The sequence below is a fragment of the Poecile atricapillus genome, chromosome 14 (assembly GCF_030490865.1).
Source record: "Poecile atricapillus isolate bPoeAtr1 chromosome 14, bPoeAtr1.hap1, whole genome shotgun sequence".
NCBI lineage: Eukaryota > Metazoa > Chordata > Aves > Passeriformes > Paridae > Poecile > Poecile atricapillus.
The window spans coordinates 6,869,023-6,889,534 of NC_081262.1; the positions used below are offsets into that span (position 1 = coordinate 6,869,023).

Below are 20,512 nucleotides of genomic sequence, written 5' to 3' on the forward strand. Positions count from 1 at the left end.
GCAGGTTCATGGGAAGCACTGTGTGTGAGGGAGACAGGATGGTCCTGCTGGCACTGAACAGTTCAGTGGGCTGGAAATTGAGAAATAATTCTTTCTTAACAGGAACAAGTTCTTGCAATGCCAAATGACAGACTAAGTTCAGGATCAGGAGAAACAAATGTGTTGACTGAGGCCACCTTGCTAATAAAAGCAAAATGGGGTTTTCATCCTTTCTAGATCTTTGCAGTTAGAAGTTCTAAAATTAATCCACATTCAAAGTCTGGATATTCTTATGCCATCAAGCTCCTCAAAATACTTTTGTCAAATGAGTGCCTTGTGTATAGAAACTGAATTCACTAGCTACTCTCTAAGAAGCTGTTGTGATCAAAACTCTGTTCTAAAACACCTTTTAGGATGAGAAAAATGCCGCTCTCTTTATGTCCATCTTTTTGTTGTCAAAGAAGCCTTGCTAAAATGCCAAGGATTGTGTTATCATGGTAGTCAGAGCCTGTAACACCCTCCCCAACCTTTAAATGCATGAAGCTGAGCTGTTCTGAGAAGTCAGAAATCTTGATCTAAGATTCAGAATCTCCAAAGTGAATGACTTGGGGAAATTTGTATTGTTTTATTGACTGTGTGGCACAAACCCACTGCAGAGAATTTATTACAAACTCCTAGGTACTGCACCAAGTACCAATAGTGACAAACTGAACCAGGTTCTTAAAAAGGCATAAATGGGACCCTGCAAAACTAGTGAAGCCATCTCTGTGAACACAATGAATTAGTAATTATAGAGGTAGCAGGAATGCCCCCTGCAGTAGCAAAATTCAGCTTTAACTGTGTTAGTAGCAAATGGGCACATGAACACAAGCTTGACACATTTCTAAAACTGGTTATTCTTTCTATAGGTACCTAAATGGGGATTTGCCTTCCCTAAATGTATCTTTACATATTAGAATAATGTGCCCTAAATGACTTCATTCCTGAATTGCGGTCCTGGGATTGTGTGCAACAAAACACTTGTGAGTGTTTAAAGGTCCTGAACTGCACCTGATGAAACCTATCTTGAAGAAATGCTACTTGGTTTGGTGTCAGTGCTTCTCCTCTTGCAGAAGCAGCTGAAAATTGTATTTGGACCACAGAATTTTGGGAACTGGGAGCTCATTTCTACTGCCTAGGAGCTAAAATGTGGTATTTGAGTGGAACACACTGGGAGTATCAGGATACACGAGTTTGTCATTGTTTCATGGGGGATTTAAATCATCACCCTCCTGTTCTCTCATACTGGCTGAAAAGAGACTTCTGACACCATCTGTCTGCAGTGGGGAGCCCACGCTGGGAGCAGATGGCAGACACAGACTGTAGAGGACAGACATCATGCAGAAAGTGTCAGCAGAATTGTTTTCAATTCTTTATCCAAAATGTTCTTGATACATCAATTCTGTTTAAAAATTGCACAGTTACAAAAATCAGATTTTTCTAAAAAGCGTAACCATAAAACAAAACCAGTTCAATGCCTGCCCTAATAACATCCCCCCCTCCCCCCCTCAGTGCCTGATGGTTCAGTTCAGGTCTGATTTTTTAAGTAGCTGTTCATGAGGATTTCCTACCTGCTGGCCATCTCAGCAATCTGGAACTACTTGCAGGTACCCACAGGAAAACTGGAATTTCTTTGAAAGCATATTTCAGTTATTTTCTTTACAAACTGAAGAACAACTCCAACACAACTGCTTGATTTTTCATGGAAAAGGTCAGTCTTTATTGTATTGCTTTCACATCTGTACATAGGAACGTGAGCTTAAACAATCTGCAAAGTATCCTGTGTTAAATAATGAATCCACCTGACTTATATAAAATTCTCTCTCTGATCTATTTCAAAACTCTCATTTTAAATAAAATATGTTACTAGCACAGTTCTTGCCATAATACTCCCTGAACAGAACCTCCTTCAGTCACTCCTGCATATTTTCCCCTGAGAAAGCACTGCCTTTGAACTACTGGCTGGTAGAATTTTCAACGTGTGATTGTAAAACTGGCTTAAGCTATATGTGGAGTGTGTCCATTTTGGTGACATGGTATTCATTCAAAAGTTTATCAAATCTGGGTAACATCCTGATTTTCTGTTACAATGGAACATAGTTTATCTTATTTTTTCATATAGTCCATCCTAGAATTACCTATGGAAGCCCAGTATGGTGCATGAACACTGCAGTAAGTGCACACACAAGAGGCAAAGACCGTGAAGAGAAGTCACAACTGACAAGATCTGATGACAACTCTTCTTCTTGTTCTCTTGTCCTTATTTTCATCTCTGCATTTCAGAGTATAGTTTCTTTCCAGGACTTGATCCATTAGCCTGGTCATAATCCATTTCAGGTGTTTACTGAATCTGTTTAAAAGAAAACACATAAATACAGAGTAACCCTTCATACCTAAAATGAACAGGAAAGTCACTGAGTATGCAACATACAGCACCATGTCGTTGACTTATTAGAAAAAAAAAATTAAAATCAGATCCTTTTGTGACTCTGGGTAATAATTCTTTGAGAAGTAAAGAGCTGCACAACCATTCAGAGAAATCAATGTCACAGTTTCAGTTAATGTCAGAGCACAGCAGTCCTTGGGAATTTTAACAGAGCCATAAAGATACCAGTGTGAGGGGTATGAGAGTTATATCAATTACCAGGGGATGCTCTTCAGAGTAAAACCAGCTGTGACATACAATGGGATAACCTATTTTATCCAGACTTGATATCATTAGACCTACTAATTAAAACTGATGTTTGAACTGGCTACATTATCTTGACTAGATAGTGTTCATTAGAGCATTTTTATTTTTTTGATCATTGTGTTAATTAAGCATTGACTACATTTGATGTAGTCCCTGCTTTTGGTCAATTTCTCTTCTACTTTAGAGTCACATTGTTCCAACTATTTTGGATCCACTGGTAAGTAGTTACAGAGCTAAATAACACTTTGGGTAACTTCTTGGTCTTACTGCCAAGAATAAATTACAGTTATATTGCTTTATCCCAGTTTATCTAAAGTCAAAGCATCCCATGCTATTAGGAGGTGATTTTTTACAATCATCAGGGGTAAATACAAGGCTGAGAAGATTCATTTAAGTAGATCCAGAGCTATGGATTATGAAGGTGCTGGGCACTAGTGACAGTATTCATCTGGTCTTGTGATTTTACAGATGACTAATTAGTATAGTATAGAATGGTGCAGCTCTGAGAGGGGGTGACGGGGGATGGGTCTGTGTTGAGGAGGAGGTGAGGTAGAGCAGACCACGAGCAGGTCCCCTGGCTGCCTGCAGCTCAGGACATTTCTGTGTTGTGTGCAGCAAGTCTCTGCATGGACAGCTCCTCCCTTCTTCCCCTTTACGGATCTGAATGAAGAATGAAGTCTGATGGTCACACGTTCTGCATGAGCTTGGACAGACAGAGCAATAGTGTCATTAACAAAGGCATTACAGGAAGCCAAAAGCAAACAGGTTGAGACAGGACTGGGGGAAAGACTCTTTCATGGATTGAAAGCAGATTAAAAGACTGGAAGCAAAGAATAAAGCTTGGTAGGAAAGAACTCAGTAGCAGAGTATACCAGGGAACAATTTTTAATCATCACCATTACTGACTCAAAGAAGAGGATGAATAGAGAAATTTTCAAGACTGCACAAAATAAGCTCTTTCAAGTATTCAGATCCTGTACTGACAGGAAGGAAATCCAGAGGGATTTCATAACACAGAGTGGGCAAAGGGTGGCTGGTTTGGAAAACATTTGCTAAAGGGCTGGGCAGAAATGTGCCTTCTAACATCCTGCAATTCTGCCTTGAGGATTTGGGAAAGCAGAGAGCAGCCTGCAGATTTTGGTCAGGGCCATGAGTTCTCCCAGAGGTGGAACACAGGGCTTTAAGATCGTGGTCTGACTCATCACAACACTTCCATGTTCCTGTGTGCCACTTACTGCAGATACTAGGTCAGAAACAAGAAGCACTTTCGTGTCCAGTGAGGCATTTCTGTCAAATGTCTGTCAGCTACAGTACCTGCTAACAGAACACATCTGCTCAAAATCCTTTCTCTTAAAATGAGGACATGAAAAGGGGGAACAGCAGCTCTACCAGGTTACTCATTTCATGTTTATCTGATTGCTTTCCAAGTGGAACTGAAAACTGGTCTACAGCAGACCGTTCAGTGAGGTTAGTATTCTGCACTGCAGATCAGATTCTAGGCTGACTTAAAAATAACACAGCAAAATGTATGGGCCTCCAAAGCAAAATGTAAAGCTGCCTAATGGTAGTTCCAAAGTCTGCTGTAGGGCAAGACTGTAATTTGTTGTGGCAGATATTAAATGGGGTGTAAATTACACAATTGGCCAGGATATTCAATCCTGCCTTTCTAATTTTCAGATTAGAAATCTGTCCCTCAAATTTCATGAGAACCTATTTCTTAACAGAAAACTTCAAAAATTTCAGAAAACTGGAAAATAAAGAGGTAGAAAATATTTTAAAGTATTTTTTAAGTCTCAGAACTAGGACTTTCAATAGCTTAGAACATACCTGCAAGCACTGATCAGTATGGCTGTAGTATGACTCTGGCATTAACAGCTCAGTCACATCTTTGCTATTTCTGCCTTTGAAGTTACTGTTCCTCACAATGCATGCTGGAGCGAAGGACACATGGTGTGACTGTTTCACATCCTGACACTGTCTGTTTTCCATTTCCTCACTTTCTGCAGCAATGTTTCAGTTCTTGTGGCCTATTTGGGCTCTACTGCCTGAGCAACCCTTGGGTCTTTCTTTCTGGCCCTGAAAAGAGTATTTAGCCTTAAGTCTGTGAACTGACCTGGGGTTTCCCCAGCAATCCATCACTCAGTGCACATCATCATTTTCCATTATAACATTATTTCCCATATATGGCTCCTATTTGTCTTTTCCCTTTTTATCACATATATTAGACACACACTTGTGTCTTCAGAGAGCATCATTCAAACTATTCAGCTATTTTTTCTTTCCAAATCTGTAGCCAAAGTAATAAAATTCAACTGCAAAAAGAAAGACAGTCTGACAGTTTCCCTGAACAACTGGAAAGATTTAGCAACTTGTGCATATTTAATCCTTAGGGATAGTTGTACTCCTTATAAGCTAGGATCGTTATGAGGGGACAAATGCAAAGAGTTAGAGACTAAATGTCTCTAAACAAATTATTCTTTTCTTCTATTTTAGGATGGATAGTTATTAGCTGAACTATAGTGTCACTTTGTCCCTCCTTGAAGAAACAAACATGAAGAATTAAATTAGATTCATTTCTTAATTCCTTTGACAGCTTTAAAGTGGTAATTGGCTATTGCCTCCTATTGAAGCAAGTTTATTACAGAAAGCTTGATTTTTATAGGAAAGAACCACAGACTTTTAACACATGCACATACTTTTAAATGATCCTTTAAAGTTACTTGTGACTGAGACTTTTAACACATGCAATACTCAGGCCTAAACTATATCAAAAATTGAACATCTCTCTAATTTCTGTGCCTCATTTATTATTAACATTATTAACAGCACCACTTGAAAAAGTTTTTGAAAAATCTGCTTACTCTCTTGACATTATATAAATAAATGCATTTGGTAGAAAATCACTTAGAACTGTCCATGGCTGTGGTTAATGAGTCTGTATGGACAGCTGAATAGTTAACCATGATTTTGTCTTCCTTCCATCTAGAATGGAATTCCTGTTAAGTACATGTTTCTTTAAAGCAGAGCTGTCACGTGAGTTTGAACACTGGATTTCTATTACTTTTAATAACATCTAAAAATTCAAAACACAGTTCTAAAAACCATAACAATTGCACTTAATCCTGTTGCTACTGTAACTCATAACACAGCCAACTGACCTATATCATGGAGTCAACAAATCACCTTGGTGATCTCTACAAAAAGGGGGAAAATAGTAGAAAATGGCAAGGTAAATTAAGTAACAAACTACTCTGCTCATTATTTTTAGTATTTAAAGTCTGAAAAGAAAAAAGTCAGGAAGTGGATTCAGATACATTTAAATGTATCCTGACAGTGCTAGTGACATCATTCTTCTGTCCTTTGCAGGACATCTCTGCTTCAGAACACAGGCACAGTGGGTGGCTGTCTCATAGACACTGAGCCTGCAGTTCTAACTGGCACTATATTGATAAGCTGGGGAGTTAAGCTATTTATTTTTTTTTGATTCAAAATTTAGATGCTGGCATTCATCTGAAGTGCTGAGTCACAGCTTTCTGAGTGCTGGATTTTGCTCACTGAAGATATTCATAATTCATCTTATTAAATACAGGTAAAGCATGTACTGCAAGATTACATAAATTCAATCTTGCTTATTCAATTTTCATTATTGATTACTTTTGCCCATTTTCTTTCTGATAGGAGTACTTTCTGATGAGTGATATCTGATTTTATGAAAGTATGAGAGCAGTCATATGACCTTGTTCCAAGGGGCTTCAAATATAGTAAAAATAACCTGGCACACTCACATGAAAACAGCAGATGACATGAACGAGTTCAATTCTGTTCAGTTTACACAGATTAATTTCTTCATTTGAATAGGCCAGGAAACATTTTCCAGCTGCTAACTTATCTGTCTGACTTCAATCTCTGCCACCAATTAATTATGCTCAGACACTTGGACATCATTTTGCTTCTATTGAGTTTATTCAAGTGAGGGGTTTGCTGCCAGAGAGCACAGAGCTGTTCTGATCCACGTGTTCTCTTATTTTTACATCTAAATTAGCCTTTCCACATACTGCAGAAAGGCCTCCTGGGATTTGCCCCCTCTGTTTTCCTGTCACACGTCACTCACCCAGGGTGCGAGGCACCGCTCTCCCAGGCACGGAGGACGCTGCAAGGTTTTGGCTCAGGCTAATCATAGCTCTTTGGGTGTTCTCAGAAATCACTGGTGAGTCACATGAAAAATGTGCTGCTCTTTAATGCAAAGAGTAGGCCTATGTATTTTTCATCACTGCTGGCAAAACAGACCCATTCTTCCTGCAGTGTCTTGTGAATCTTCAGCACTTCTGGATGCAAGGGAACAGGGCAGGTGGGAAACCTTCCCAGGCCAGGAGAGCAGGGGTTAACACTCACACAAACTCGGGTCACTGCAGGCAAGGCACCACAAGAATTTAAATCCTCCCTTTCAGGGCCTTACTGCTGCTCCCAAAGCAGAAAACACAGCTCCAAATCAGGACCCTCTTCTCCCTGCTTTGCTACTACGGAACTGGTGAGGAATGGCACAGAACACTGAAGAAACCTGGAACCAGGATATTAACTCAAATCCCTTGTCATGGGGATAACACTGTGTCTTTGCCTGGTAGCTAAATAATTATGCAATTTGTGGCCTGGTTGCTAAGTCTGTAAGTATAATTAAATACAGAAGTAGATGAAACACAGTAAATTTTTTGCTCCCTAAGAATTGATCTAACTTTTGGGATTTGTGATTTGATTCTCAGCGGAAAACACCATCTATCATGACAGCTTCCAAATGAAAGATCGAGACTGGAGCTGGTACCTGTGCAGAATTCCATTAGCTCTTGGTGGATATAGACCGAGCCTTACTTCTGAGCTTTGAGAAAACTTCTGCATTTTGATTTCTGCATATGAAAGACATGGAGGGTTTTATAGTTAGAATATCAAGAAGTTTCCAGAGCTTATGAGCTTATCTCATTAATATGAAGGTAAATTTTAAGAATCCCATTAATCTACACTGAACAGAACTGTGCTCATATCAAATTATATATTCATATAGTAGGAAAAACCCACAGGGGAAAATTGTGTCTGGCGCTCTCCTTAGGTCTTCCTGAAAACTAGACACAACTCATCAAGACAAATTCTAGACGGAAAAAAGTGATTTTAAGAAAGTATTTTTAATCCCTCTACTAAATGGCATTGGAGCCATAAGATTTGGAATTTGAGGAAAGATACTTTGGGGAAGAAAATGGATATGGTTTTTAGCACCAAAGATTTTGCTTAAATTACCATTCATTTTTAGGAATTTCTTTCCTGGAATACAGAGCATGTGTATTATTTCTCCATCTGAAAAAGGAGACAACCACAAAAGCAGTCAATGGTGTTTTGTGGGGAGGATTGCTCCACACTTTCTATTCTAGAAGTGATTCTAATCCAGTTGCTTGGGATGGACCACCAAATGCTGGCATAGACACTTCCATCTGCAGTGACTATATGCATAGAGATTTCTTCAGTAGCAACAAAATCTGTTCACTCCCTTGTTAGGCTCCCATGTGCCTTTGAGCAAGCCTTGTTCAGCAGTTTGTGCAATCAATGTTACTCCAATACCCAAAAATGTCCAATTTTTCATTCTAAACTATTGACCAAAATCAGCTAATACTGCTTTACACAGAATCTGACTAGAAATATTCAGGAGATAATTTTAACCTATATGAAGGACAGAACTACAGGAAATGTTTGTTTGGGTTTGTTAAATTAGAAGACTGCTTAAAATAGTTTGATATTAACTGGTGTTTGTATAGCGTGGTCACCGAGTTTATACTTGTAACAATGTAAGTGAATTTCCTATGTCCATCATTTCAAACAGAAAAATAAAGATATTCTGAACTGGTCTTCAGATTTACAGACAATATTTTGCTAAAAAATCTGCTGGCAGATTTGCTAACACATTTTAATTCAAACTGTGAATGTTTTCATTAACATACTTTTGGCACAGAAAGTCCTAGCTAAAAATAGTGATTTTTCTTCCCGAATGCATTTCAGTGTTTTAAAATGCTAAGTCCTTACATTTCCAGAGTTTTAGAGTCACTCAAAACTACAAAAAAAAAAAAAAAACAACAAAGCAAAACAAAAAAAAACCTACAAAAAAGCCAGAAACTGATCAAGCAAACCTTCGTCCTACAATTAAAATGGGAAGATGGTGAGCTGGTTAATTTGTCATTATCCAAGAGAGTGGTTTTAAAGGGCAACAAACTAAGATGTATTTCTGACTCGAGGAAGGTCTCTGAATTGTAATAAATATTAACCAGGATGCTCGTTTCGATTCAGGGCTGCTTTCAGGACCGGATCAGCAAAGTTGCTGCCCGGCTGTACAGGCAGCCCCCAGCAACATAGCTGCAATGGCTCGGAGGATGAGTCCCGAGGGAGAGGGACGCTGTCCCCGCCGCGCAGGGGACACGGAGCGGGGCCCCGCCGCTCCCCGGGCGCTGCCGGGCGGGGGAAGCGCCGGGGGTGGCCCCGGCCCTCTGCCCGCAGCGCTCGCCCGTGCCGGGAGCTGCGGCGGAGCGTGTCCCCGACGCTGTGCCCGCTGCCCCGGGAGCGCCGTGCCCGGCCGGACACTCAGAAATCACTTACTTCCCTTGGGAGCCCTCTGCGTCTCTGCGGGCCTGCCCGGTGGCAGCGGGTCCCGGCTGTCCCTGTGGCCCCTGCACCAGCGGGGAGTGTGTCATTTGGAAGGGAAGATGCGCAGAAGGAGCCGCGACGCAGCGAGGGCACTCCGGGGCCGCGGGGCTCCCGGAGCTGCGGCCATGCGGGCACGGCGGGCCCCTGCCCCGGGCCAGGCGGCGGCAGAGCTCAGTCGTTTCGGAGCGCCCTGGGCCGTCACTCCAAGTACCCGTCAAAGACATCCAGCTCGCTGTCCGTCTCGTAGAGCACGGAGCCAGGGTCAGAGAGCATCCCCAGATCCACCAGAGCCTGGTCCATATCCTCGGGCAGGAAAACGATGCCCACATTGAGGACGATGTACTCCATCAGGAAGGCATAGTACAGGATCAGCACGTTGACAAAGAACAAGCCCACGTAAAACATATAGGGCAGCACCAGCAGCGCATGGAAGGCCCAGGACTCCACCGAATCCAGACGTGCGGAGACCGCGGCGGTCATGCAGCCGTGGGGGCTGCGGGGGCAGCGGGCACCGACCCGCCCGGCCGGCGCGGGGGGCGGACGGCAGCGGCGGAGCTGGGAGCGGGGCAGGACTACACGCCGCAGCCCCGGTGGCAGCAAAGGGCAGAGTCCCTAAGGAGCCGAATCCGGACCCCGGGAAGAGGCGAGCCCCCCAGGAGAGCGGAGCGGCCTGCTCGGTCCCTTCAGTCCCCGGAGGAAGAGGCGCCCCGGCGGGCGGGCAGCCAGCGCGGGTTCAGCGGCGCTGCCGCAGCCCCGCCGCTGGCAGGAGGCTGATCAGCGGCATCTCCAGCCCGGCTACTGCAGTCCCACCGCGGCTCCCTCCTCCTCCTCCTCCTCCCGCCCGCAAACTTTGCGGAAGGAGCCTGCAGGCGCGTTGGGAGGTCGGCACGGAGCACCTGCCAGCGAGGCCGGCCTGCGCAGCAGGACCGTGCCGCCCGCCCGCCCCTCGCTCCCCGCCCCGCGCCTGACCCGCCGCACGCCGCCGTTGTTTACGAGCGCCGCGCTGCTGCTGGCGCGGGGCGGCCGCGGTGCCGGCATTCGGGTCCCGCTGCGGCTGCTCGGGGGCTGCAGGGGACAGGGGGCGGCTTGCGCTGCGCTACCCTCGCCTGCGCGCTCCTGCCTGCCCGAGCTCTGCCGCAGCCCGGAGCCTGCGGAGCGCGGTAGCGCGGGCAGGTCTGGGCTGTGCCTTCGCCGCTGGAAGTTGTTTCACGACCTCCGCTGTGACCGAGGCCCTCCTGTAGCAGCACTGCGGGCCCTCTCGGGTGCGGTGCAGGTGTTTCTTTGCTGACCAAGGCTTTACCTATACCAAAATATAACCGAAGGCGGGATTTTAAACTCGGTGCATTTTTGATACTGGCTGACAAAACTTCAGCTTTTACATAGATTTACTTTATTTCTCTGGATAAAGCAAAAACTAAAAATCCCAAACTAGGTCAAGACAGTCATGGGTCCCTTTCTCTCTGTTCTTAATTTTTAAGCCTATTCAAAATCCTTATTGGATAAACCTCAGCAAGGGGAATGTCAGCAGCTGAATTTCTGACACTGCATCTTGCCGCACAGCTGACCCCACAGAACAGCTTCGTTTGGGTTATGGAAGCCGAACAAGCAATGTCACGGACCAAATTTTACCTCAAATTACAACGTATTTAGGAGGTACACTCACATTTCGTGGTTTTTTTTTTTTCTGATTCGGGCTACGTTTACTCCCCTATGTTGTTCTAAGCGAGCAGCCCCGAAAGCATGCCCGGCACAGGCCCCGCCCCGCCCCTCCCGTGTGAGGGCTTGGCCCCGCCCCGCGCGGTGTTCCCTGGGACTCGCAGGCCGGGGACGGGGCCAGGGGCGGGGTCGGGCCGGCGCTTTCCGGCGTGCCCTGGCCGCGCATGCGCTTTGTGTCTCCGTGCCGCCGCCGAGGCTCCGCGCCGGTCCCCGCCCGCCCCGCGGGGCTATGAGGCCGTAGGGCCCGCGGACCGGAGCAGCCTTCCGCCGCCAGCATGTTCGGCCGCTCCCGCAGCTGGGTGGGCGGCGGGCACGGGAAGGCCGCCCGCAGCATCCACTCCTTGGACCACCTCAAGTGAGCGGGGGGCGGCCGCGGGCTCGGGGCGGCGGTGAGGGCGGAGGGTGGCGGGGCTGTGAGGGGGCTCGGAGGGGGCGGTTGCGGCCGGGTCCGTCCGCGGCGCTGCTTGGGGCAGGTTTCCCTCAGAGACGGCTGCGAGGTCGGGAGAGGAGGGGGCGGCTCGGCGGGCGACGCTTCCCCGGCGCTCGCTGCCCTCGCCGGGGCGTTTTGCCGCAGTTCTCCCGAGAGGAAAGCGCCCGGAGCAATCCCTGGTGGCGGAGGCTCTGTGGTCTGGTGTCTCCCTCACGGAAACCGGCCTCTCCGTCCCAGAAGGTCTTCAGGGCAGACGCAGTTCGTCACGTAATGTTACGCTCTGGGCTACCATACGTGTTTGTTTTGTTTTTAGTAATGCCACAGAGTCTTCGGTGGAATAGAGTGCGAGGCGTGATAAATACAAGAAATACTACATTCCTCGTGAGGGAGAACTTTGTTTCCTGGTGGTGGCTGAGGCGGGGAGGCGAGGGGCTGGTGCCTGTGTGTGAGCAGTGCAGCTCCAGGGTGTGTGGGGATGTCGGTAGCCAGCGGTGAGTCACGGCACTCGGGATGTGCCCTGGGCTGCAGGACGCAGCAGCTGCTGCAGAAGGGAAGCTTTGAGCTTGGGAACTATAACCTGTGCCTCCGGAGCCTCGCAGCCGTGTGTTACTGCTGGCTGCAGAGGGTGGAATAGTTTTTTCTTAGCTCTGCCACTGGAGAGTTGGAAGGGTGGCAAGGGATAAAAAAATTAATTTCTTTGTTCCATTTTAAGTGTTCTGCTTTTGCAGGAAAAATGAGAGCCACCTTGATAGCTTCTCTTTGTACTGAACGAGGAAAGGAGGTCATTAAGAGACGAAGCACTTTCTAAATTAAATCAGTGTGAATACGTAGCTCATTGAGAAAAAGTACCTGGTAGTTTTCAGTCATCTTACAAGGAGTACGTGAACGGGTTCTGACAGTAACAGAATGCCCTGTACAAGATTTGCATCTTGCAGTTGCTGTATCAAGATCATTTGTGGGATCCGGTCCTTGTCTCTAAACTGGAAAAATGTTCAAAATTAGCAAGGCTAACTGAAATGCAATGCTTTTTACCAAAGACACAGAAAGCAAGTCCATGAATACAAAACTAATGAGGCAGTAGCATTGCAGAAGTAATTTTGAAAGTGTTGTAGGTCAGACTAGTAAGTCACTGTAGTCTGGCTTTACAGGAAAAAAGGGAAAAGTCATGCTCAGATGTAAACATAGGAATGTTCTATTGAACATACAAGGAGTAGTTAGTGTGTGCTACTCAGCATTACTGGAGCTAAACTAAGCATTAGTGGAGCTTTGGCTCTGTCTGGCTTTGATATTTGACTTGCAGATAGAGCAAGAATGCTGATGCATGATGAAATTTGATGAAACTGAATTTAAGTTTAGGAGAAAAGAAAAAAAGGCTGGTGAGAGGGAGACTTGAGACTTACTTTCAGGCAAGAAAAATGTGTCCATATGTTCTGTTGGGGCCACAGAGAATAGAAAAATTACACCCTGCCTCATTTGTAGCGAAAGGGAATTGGGCTGTAAATGTTGTGGCTTGAGCTAGAATTGTTATCTGAGAATTGAAGTATATAATTATCTACTAAAGTATGTGCTTTGGTCTGTTTGCTTTTTTTACATGTGATTTCTGAATGAATCTGAAATGGTCATATGTAAAGGACAGATGAGACCTTTGGTCTGTTTAGACTATGTATATTTTAAGTGTTTGTTTATCCAGACTGCGTGAATTTCAGCTTCTAGCTAGATGCCAACAGGAAAGGTGAAATTTAGGTGTTTTCCAAGTGTTGAAGTGGGTAAAGTAACAGAAGGAAAAAGGGCAGAGACCCTTTGTTTTGGGGTCATGAAAGAAAGTCTCAGTAAGCTCACTTGATAAGCTGTTTACCTTCTCATCCTCTTGACGCAAAGCCCCATTTTGTGTTCCATATGAAGGACCTGAATACAACACACCTGCCTTGCTATTACAGGTTAGCTCAGCCTGTGAAAGGTATATTATACTATGTTACAGGGGTGAAATCAGTCTGGGTTAACCTTGTGGGAATATTTTTATTTTTAAACTTGAATAAGGTAGAGTTTAGTCTAAATTGTAAATGATGCACATGCTTAGTGATAGCAGCAGTGTTATTGCTTTTTCTCAGTAAATGTTGGATCTTTCCCATTAGCTTTAATGCAGTTTATTTGAGGCTTACTTTTGAAATTTTATTATTCAGTCTTTCTGCAAACATGCCAGAGAATGGACTGGCTGAAGGAAAACTGTGAGGCTGTTTTTATGAAGTATTTTTATACAGTCTCTTGATCTAGTGAAAACAGTTAAATTTTAATCCAACTTCTGAAATGCAATCTAGAGAAGGATGAAACAGTGCTACTCGATGCCTGGATGCTTCTCAGGGAACTTGGTATTTTTGTGTGTCTTTGTTTCCAAGTCTTTTAAAGTCTTTCGAAGATTTTCCCCCCTACTTTTCTATGGTATTTACATAGCCCTGTTACTGTCAAGCACATTTCCTATTGTTGCTTCTGCACTTGCTATTTTAATTGCATTGTGATTGCACAAAAGGTGCCAGTGCCATTAAAGCTGGGTGCTGAACATTTCCCATGCCTTGGTCAGATGCAGTGTCCATAAAGGTTGAAGGTGCTTGAAGTCTTTTTCATGCGTGATTCATTTCCTGAGGCACTGTCCTTGCTATGCATCGGGTTTCCTCTGTGAGAACAATATGCAATTACCTGATTACAGGCAGAGTGAAGAAGCAAGCCTGTTATGGTCAAGTCTGGACTTTTAAAATTTGAGTGCTTGACTTCTAAACTCTTACCTGTTTTAGTGTATTTTTGTAAGTAATAAGTAGGAAAGTCATTAATATGCACTTACAATACTATGTTACTCCTTTGAGCATGGGTTCTAACCAGAAAAATGTTCAGAATTTTGTTTGGTTTGTTAAATTGCTGGCAACATCTCCTACTGATTTTGATGGTATTGGGTGCTTTGACACTTCCTGCATGATGTGTTTTTGTTTGAACCCAGTCTTCAGATACAGAGATGACAAAAGTCTCCTCTTTGATAGTTTTGTGTTTAGAGACACAAACTTGATCCCTCTGCATTTAGAGACAGCCTTTAAGGATTTATCTAAGTACAAAAAATACTAAGTTTATGTGATACTTCATGTTCTCATAATATGGTATTTCATGTGTCTGTAAAGAGAAACAAGTATGTGTATGCTTTTTTGTTACTTTTCAAGCAAATAGGATAAATAAATAAAAAGGAATAGCTTGAAGGTGAACTCCAGGTTTCCTCTAAGTGCATCAGTGCCTTAGCAAATTAAGGAATTTTTCAGTAATGCTGCTACTAAGTAAATAAATTTGGAGATCATGTATTCCTGACTGTTAAGTGCTTTTTGTGTTTGTAATGGTCTATATTCCACAGGCTCCCAAATGAGATAATAGCTTGTTATTCTTCCCACTGCATCCCGTACCCAAAATTCTACTGTTGGAGTAAACTTTAATTCTGAGTTTGTATAATGTAACTTATTAATGAGAAATACATGTTCACAGATGCAATAATTTCTATGTGACTTCAAATAAATAGGCTAAAATATGTGAAGCAGTATAATATTAATTACTAACTGTCTCAGGAAGTTGTTCAAATTATTGTGTAATGAAGTGATCTAATTGCTATCGCTTAAAATTATCTCTGCTCTGTTAATTCGCAGAGCAGGGACTGAGTTTGTGCTGTCTTTAGATTCACTGTCCTGATAATGCACATAGTGCCCTAATGACAAGTTTTTCCAGGGCCTGTGTGCCATGTGCTGTTTTAGAACTGCTGGGAATTCTCACAGGTGGTCAGCCTTAAGCTCTCACATCTTCACTGTGAGCCGTCCCATTGTCAGTGTCCACAGAAGGAATCTTGAACTGTGATCCTCAGATTAGTGGAAGAGGATTTCCAGGTGCTCTCTGACTTGCTGTTTAATGATTATTATGGTACAGCACATGACCAGGCAGTTGTGACTGTAGGACACAGCTGAGGATCAGCTTTTCCTAGAGTGGTTTCAGTGTGATCAGTGACTGTTTTGGATTTGAAAATGAGTGTTGATTTATGAAGGGGAAAAAAACCACCATGAAGGGGGAGACAATTTTTTTTTTTTTTACTGAAGAGAAAGATTAAGAAAGCACTGTTCCACCTCTTCCTGTCCCCCCCTGCCACCTATTCCCTTTTTCCTTCTTTTTGCTGTCTGGTGATATATATAATATTAAAATGGCTTTGGTAATGTGGTGCAGGCTTTGTCTCATTGCTGATTAGGGGATGAGGGAAGGGAGCATTTATTTGGTATATCAAGTTTGTTAAAGCTGTGAACTTCTGAGGGCTGTTTATCTCTTGTGTCTTTGTGCAGTACTCAACATATCAGAATTGTTGTTTGATGGTTAAGTAATATCAAGACCAGCAAGCACACAGTGTTTTACCATGACAGCACAGAGCATTTTATCAGCTTCTCTGAAATAGCACCTGTTCTCTCATGGCTGGTGAGGGCAGACTGTGTCTTGCAGCAAGTCTTTTGGAACTCTGCCCAGCTCAGTGGTTTAAGAAGACTCCCAAAGCCAAATTTGACAGATTTTAAGTAAACTGTAAATATGATCAAAGTTCTTGTTTGTTTGGGGGAGGTTTTTTCAGTTCAAGCAAAAGGTTCTGAAACTAGGTAGTGTCTTGTCTTTGCAAGTCTGATAAGTAGTTGGAACAGCCTCACATGAGTGTTCCTTAAATGGCATTTTAGTCTCTGGCTGCATGCTTGCCCAGTGCAGTGATTCAGTTTTTTAGTGTTGATAAAATTGATGGGAATCTTGATTTTTGATATATAATTTCAAGTCTGTTTTTTCATGTAAACGACTTATTTTAAGCCATAAACCAGACACCCCAAATTTTTGTTTTAAAAATGCACAGTGTTTTTTGGAACCTTGCCAGAAGCTTGGCAAAATTCTAATAATGAGATTCCTAAAATTTCAATGTGAATCACTGAACAAACTTTGGTGGAATCCAAAAAAATAGTGAAGGCTGCCCCAGGGTTAGGACACAGGCTATTTCACAGAATTAGATCCTGGGAGTTTGATTAACTCCACTATTCATGGCGAGATTGATAATATGGAAAATCTGTCATCCTTTCCAAACACTTGTGCATGTAATCTAAAATTACATGGAATTTCCCTCATGTTTTTTATTTATTTTCAAAATTGGGCACCTTTCTTATATTTATCCTTTCTTTTTATTACTACATTAAGGAAAAAGCAAAAATAGAGGGAGAAAAGCAGTGGTGATTTTTGTGCTTTTATTAGAATCTTCCCCTATCCCATCTCTTTTTTTGTGGGACATAAGAAAGTAATGAGACAGAAATATTTTGGTATTTTATGTGACAACTTATTTGGAAAAAAAAAGAAGTGCTTCCCTGAAGAGTAAAATTCTGAGACTTAAAATCTAAAAGGCTTGTATTCTCTATAGCTTCCTGTCACCTGTGATATTGGCATACCCTTTCTTAAGCTTCAGTAGGCAGTCTTAAACTCATGCCCTTTGAAATTATAAAGCTGGACTTTACCCCCTTTCCAGTCAGTATTTCTGTGCTCAAGGGACCAGAGACCTGAGATGAAGCTTTGCCAAGCTGAATGAATTCATTCAAGGTGAATGAATAAGTCTTTGAGTGTCCTGTGTTTGATATTAAACACCAGAATTGATGTCAGTCTATAAGGGGTCTCTGAAGGCAAGAGAAGGGATCGAACTTCCCTGGTTATACCTCATGTGCCACTTCCCCATATCAGCTACTGCATGCTTATCTGCTTCTTCTTTTTCTGTTTCCCTTGCTCATCACTCCTTTGACTTCCATGAATTTCTTGGAACATGTTGAAGAAGCACCTTGGGACCAGTAGCACAGTTTCTAGTTCTACATTAATATAGGCATAAGCCCTTGTAACTCACCTGGCTGGGGGGGATTTGTTTCCTTTGTCACTCTGTTTAACAATTACTTTTCTCTCTGCATCAGTATTAGAAGGAAATTTTAGGGTTTTAAAATTGTACAGTGATTAGAGTGTGCAAATATGTGTGTGTGCATTGGTACAGTGATGAAAGGCAACCATGGTGTGTGTGAAAGTGGCAGGATAGCTCTTTACTTGTAATACTTTTTTCTTTTAGGTACATGTATCATATTTTGACTAAAAATACAACAGTAACAGATCACAACCGCAACCTGCTGGTGGAGACCATTCGTTCCATAACAGAGATCCTGATCTGGGGGGATCAGAATGACAGCTCAGTGTTTGAGTGAGTACTCCTGAGCCAGTGCTCTCTGAGGCTCTGCTTTTGTGTTTGAAGAATGCTTGGAGTTGTACAGAGGTCTGAACACTGTTACTGTTAACTCCTCCAAGACTGTATTTCATGGCTATATGTAAAAAGCTATGTCCTGTAGTAGATGTGTGAGCAGGTTCATATTCATGTCATACAGGAATTTGCTGCTTCTAAAAAGCGTTTGGACTCCAGAGCCCCTTTAAAGTACTGCTTTTGTTTGACTCTCCATTTGTTTGATAAAAATACAAATGATAACTTAATTTAGGGTCCAGATTTACTCAGCACGTCTCTTATTATCACATTGCTTCAATTTACCTAAGATACCACAAATAAATATCTTACTCCAGCTGTGGTATTTAGAGCTGCCTGAGAAACTGAATATGCTAAAAATACAGTAAGAAAGGCCCTGATTTCTTGATACCTTTTTCTGCATAATTTGTATTTTTAAGCCCTCTTGTTTAGTTTTTAAGGTTTTTGAAATATATTCTTTTGTTCCGCAGATACAACTTTGCAAAGTAATTCTTCATAAAAGCAAAGCATGCTATTTGTCAGAGTTGCCTTGAATAATCCCTGCTCCTAGCCAAATTATTTTCCTGTTACTTACAGCATATGACTTAATTTTTATTTTATTTCAGCTTTTTCTTGGAGAAGAATATGTTTGTGTTCTTCCTGAACATCCTGCGTCAGAAGTCTGGTCGTTATGTGTGTGTGCAGCTGCTGCAGACTCTGAACATCCTTTTTGAGAACATCAGCCATGAAACATCCCTGTGTAAGGACAGACTTCCAAACTGCTTAGGATGAAGTGATTGAGATTTGATTGGATTCCCTTTCATTCAATGAAATCTAGTCCTAGTATTCCTGCACAGAGCTACATTAATTACCAACAATCTTTTAAATTGAGCACTACCAAAAATATGGTATAAACTGTCTCCACAACACCTTTCAATATAAATTTTCAGTGGTGCAGAAGTAGTTTTTTTGTACAACAAGCATTTAGCACATTTCAAGGGGTTCTTTAAGTCAAATTAGTTGTGATCTGAAATGCTCATTTGCTAACACAGGTCATGTGGTGGAACTCTGGTGTTTAGTTTGTACTGCCATCATTGGTGCTGGCAGTCAGCCATGGGAGGTTCCTTCAAGGTTTTTGGCAAAATAAATAGAAGATGGAGAATTAATAATTTGAAGTATTCCACAGCTGTTACAAAAGCCATCATCAAGCCTTGACTAGTTGGGACTTTTGGAGGAGAGGAGTTAAGTGTTATTAGCTGCAGAGCTTACCTGAATTGAGGAAGATGAAGTATATTCTCAGTTGTCCTGTTCTTGGGAGCAAAGACCTTTGTAGGGAGCAGATCCTTTATATTAATGCTCAAAGGCATCACTTGAGCTGTTTTGACTCAAAGTTGTGATCTTCAAGCATCAGGTTGTTGCTTTGTAGCTGGTACTTTAAATACAGCCTGTTACCACAGTGATATTTTTTTTTCGGTTAACCGGTGTAAATGCTTTTTTTTTTTTTTTCCAGACTACCTGCTCTCTAATAACTATGTGAATTCTATTATTGTCCACAAATTCGACTTTTCTGATGAGGAGATCATGGCATATTACATATCATTTTTGAAAACTCTTTCCCTGAAACTCAATAATCATACTGTACATTTCTTTTATAATGAGGTAAGTAAAGAAAGTTGCAGTATAATAATAAGAGGACTTGAATTAGAAGTTGATAGCAGTGTGGCACATACTCTGTTTAGTCTGTTGTCTCATAATGTCTTGCTTTTATTATTATAATGGCCATACCAGTGGTGAATTTGTTCGTGAAGATCTCTGCACAAGCATGGCTTTGTCCTCTTACAACTACAGTAAACTAAAAATCTGGAAATTAGTGTTATATTGGAACATTTCAGTAGTTCTTAAGTCTGCTTCCTTGAGAATTCAACTTGTTTGTGCCTTGTTTTCTTGTGCTTTCATAAACAGGGTCTTTTCTGTTACATCACTTGGCTCTAAGAGGTTTAGTCAAAGTCCAGAAAGCTGAGTCAAAGGGCAAAGTTGTTATGGGGTTTTCCTCTCTGCACTCCACTTTCTGCCAGAAGAGGGCATGAAAGCACTGAGTATGAGCACACTTATCCTGGGAAGCTCTGATGCTTAAAGCAGTTTATTTTAATGCAGAGCAACAAATGCAGCTGAATGTGCATTGTAAAATCAGTTTGATTACTTAAGTAGAAGGTAAAGATACCAAGTTACACAGAAAACATAATTCATACAGAATCCCAACCCATATTCTGTACTTGTTTAATGAATATTTTCTTTCCTCTTGTTACAGCACACTAATGACTTTGCTTTGTACACTGAAGCTATTAAATTTTTTAACCACCCCGAAAGCATGGTCAGGATTGCTGTTAGGACTATAACTTTAAATGTCTACAAAGGTATGCTTTTTATATATTAAAAAAGGCATGTGTGCAAATTTGTTTCATTGTAGTTTAATTTTCAGTTATTTACTTGTAAGGGTTTTCTGTCTGTTTTATGAGATTGAAAAGCTTAGCATGTTGACAATACAGATATACATTTTGACTTTGTGACCACTATCCCAAACCTGCACTATGTACTTGTAAATACTATTATTTTCTCACCAATGAAACTGGTTTGAAAAAAACCCCAAAACTGTCAGGCATACAAAAGGAACTTTAGCTTTCCTTCAGAG

The 20,512-nt window shown here is 42.3% G+C and overlaps 2 protein-coding genes across 7 annotated transcripts in view; one reads left to right on the forward strand and one right to left on the reverse strand.

Moving 5' to 3' along the window:
* Nucleotides 1–1,713: 1,713 nt before the first annotated feature.
* Nucleotides 1,714–10,331, reverse strand: DEXI (Dexi homolog). Its single transcript, XM_058849882.1, has 2 exons — nucleotides 9,338–10,331; nucleotides 1,714–2,368 (listed from the first exon to the last, which is right to left on the reverse strand). The coding sequence occupies exon 1, from the start codon at nucleotides 9,863–9,865 to the stop codon at nucleotides 9,584–9,586; it is 282 nt and encodes a 93-aa protein (XP_058705865.1). The 5' UTR covers nucleotides 9,866–10,331; the 3' UTR covers nucleotides 1,714–2,368; nucleotides 9,338–9,583.
* Nucleotides 10,332–11,268: 937 nt separating this feature from the next.
* CLEC16A (C-type lectin domain containing 16A) overlaps nucleotides 11,269–20,512 on the forward strand; it is a 57,606-nt gene continuing 48,362 nt past the window's right edge. For 3 of the 6 annotated variants that reach the window (XM_058849527.1, XM_058849531.1, XM_058849532.1), the window contains exons 1-6: nucleotides 11,327–11,456; nucleotides 11,845–12,022; nucleotides 17,662–17,790; nucleotides 18,450–18,583; nucleotides 19,334–19,482; nucleotides 20,132–20,237. In XM_058849527.1, coding sequence (XP_058705510.1) covers nucleotides 11,847–12,022; nucleotides 17,662–17,790; nucleotides 18,450–18,583; nucleotides 19,334–19,482; nucleotides 20,132–20,237 — 694 coding nt within the window. In that variant the 5' untranslated portion in view covers nucleotides 11,327–11,456; nucleotides 11,845–11,846. Of the gene's footprint in view, nucleotides 11,457–11,844; nucleotides 12,023–17,661; nucleotides 17,791–18,449; nucleotides 18,584–19,333; nucleotides 19,483–20,131; nucleotides 20,238–20,512 lie in introns of those variants that run through there. The other 3 variants (XM_058849530.1, XM_058849534.1, XM_058849533.1) reach the window with 2 other exon arrangements.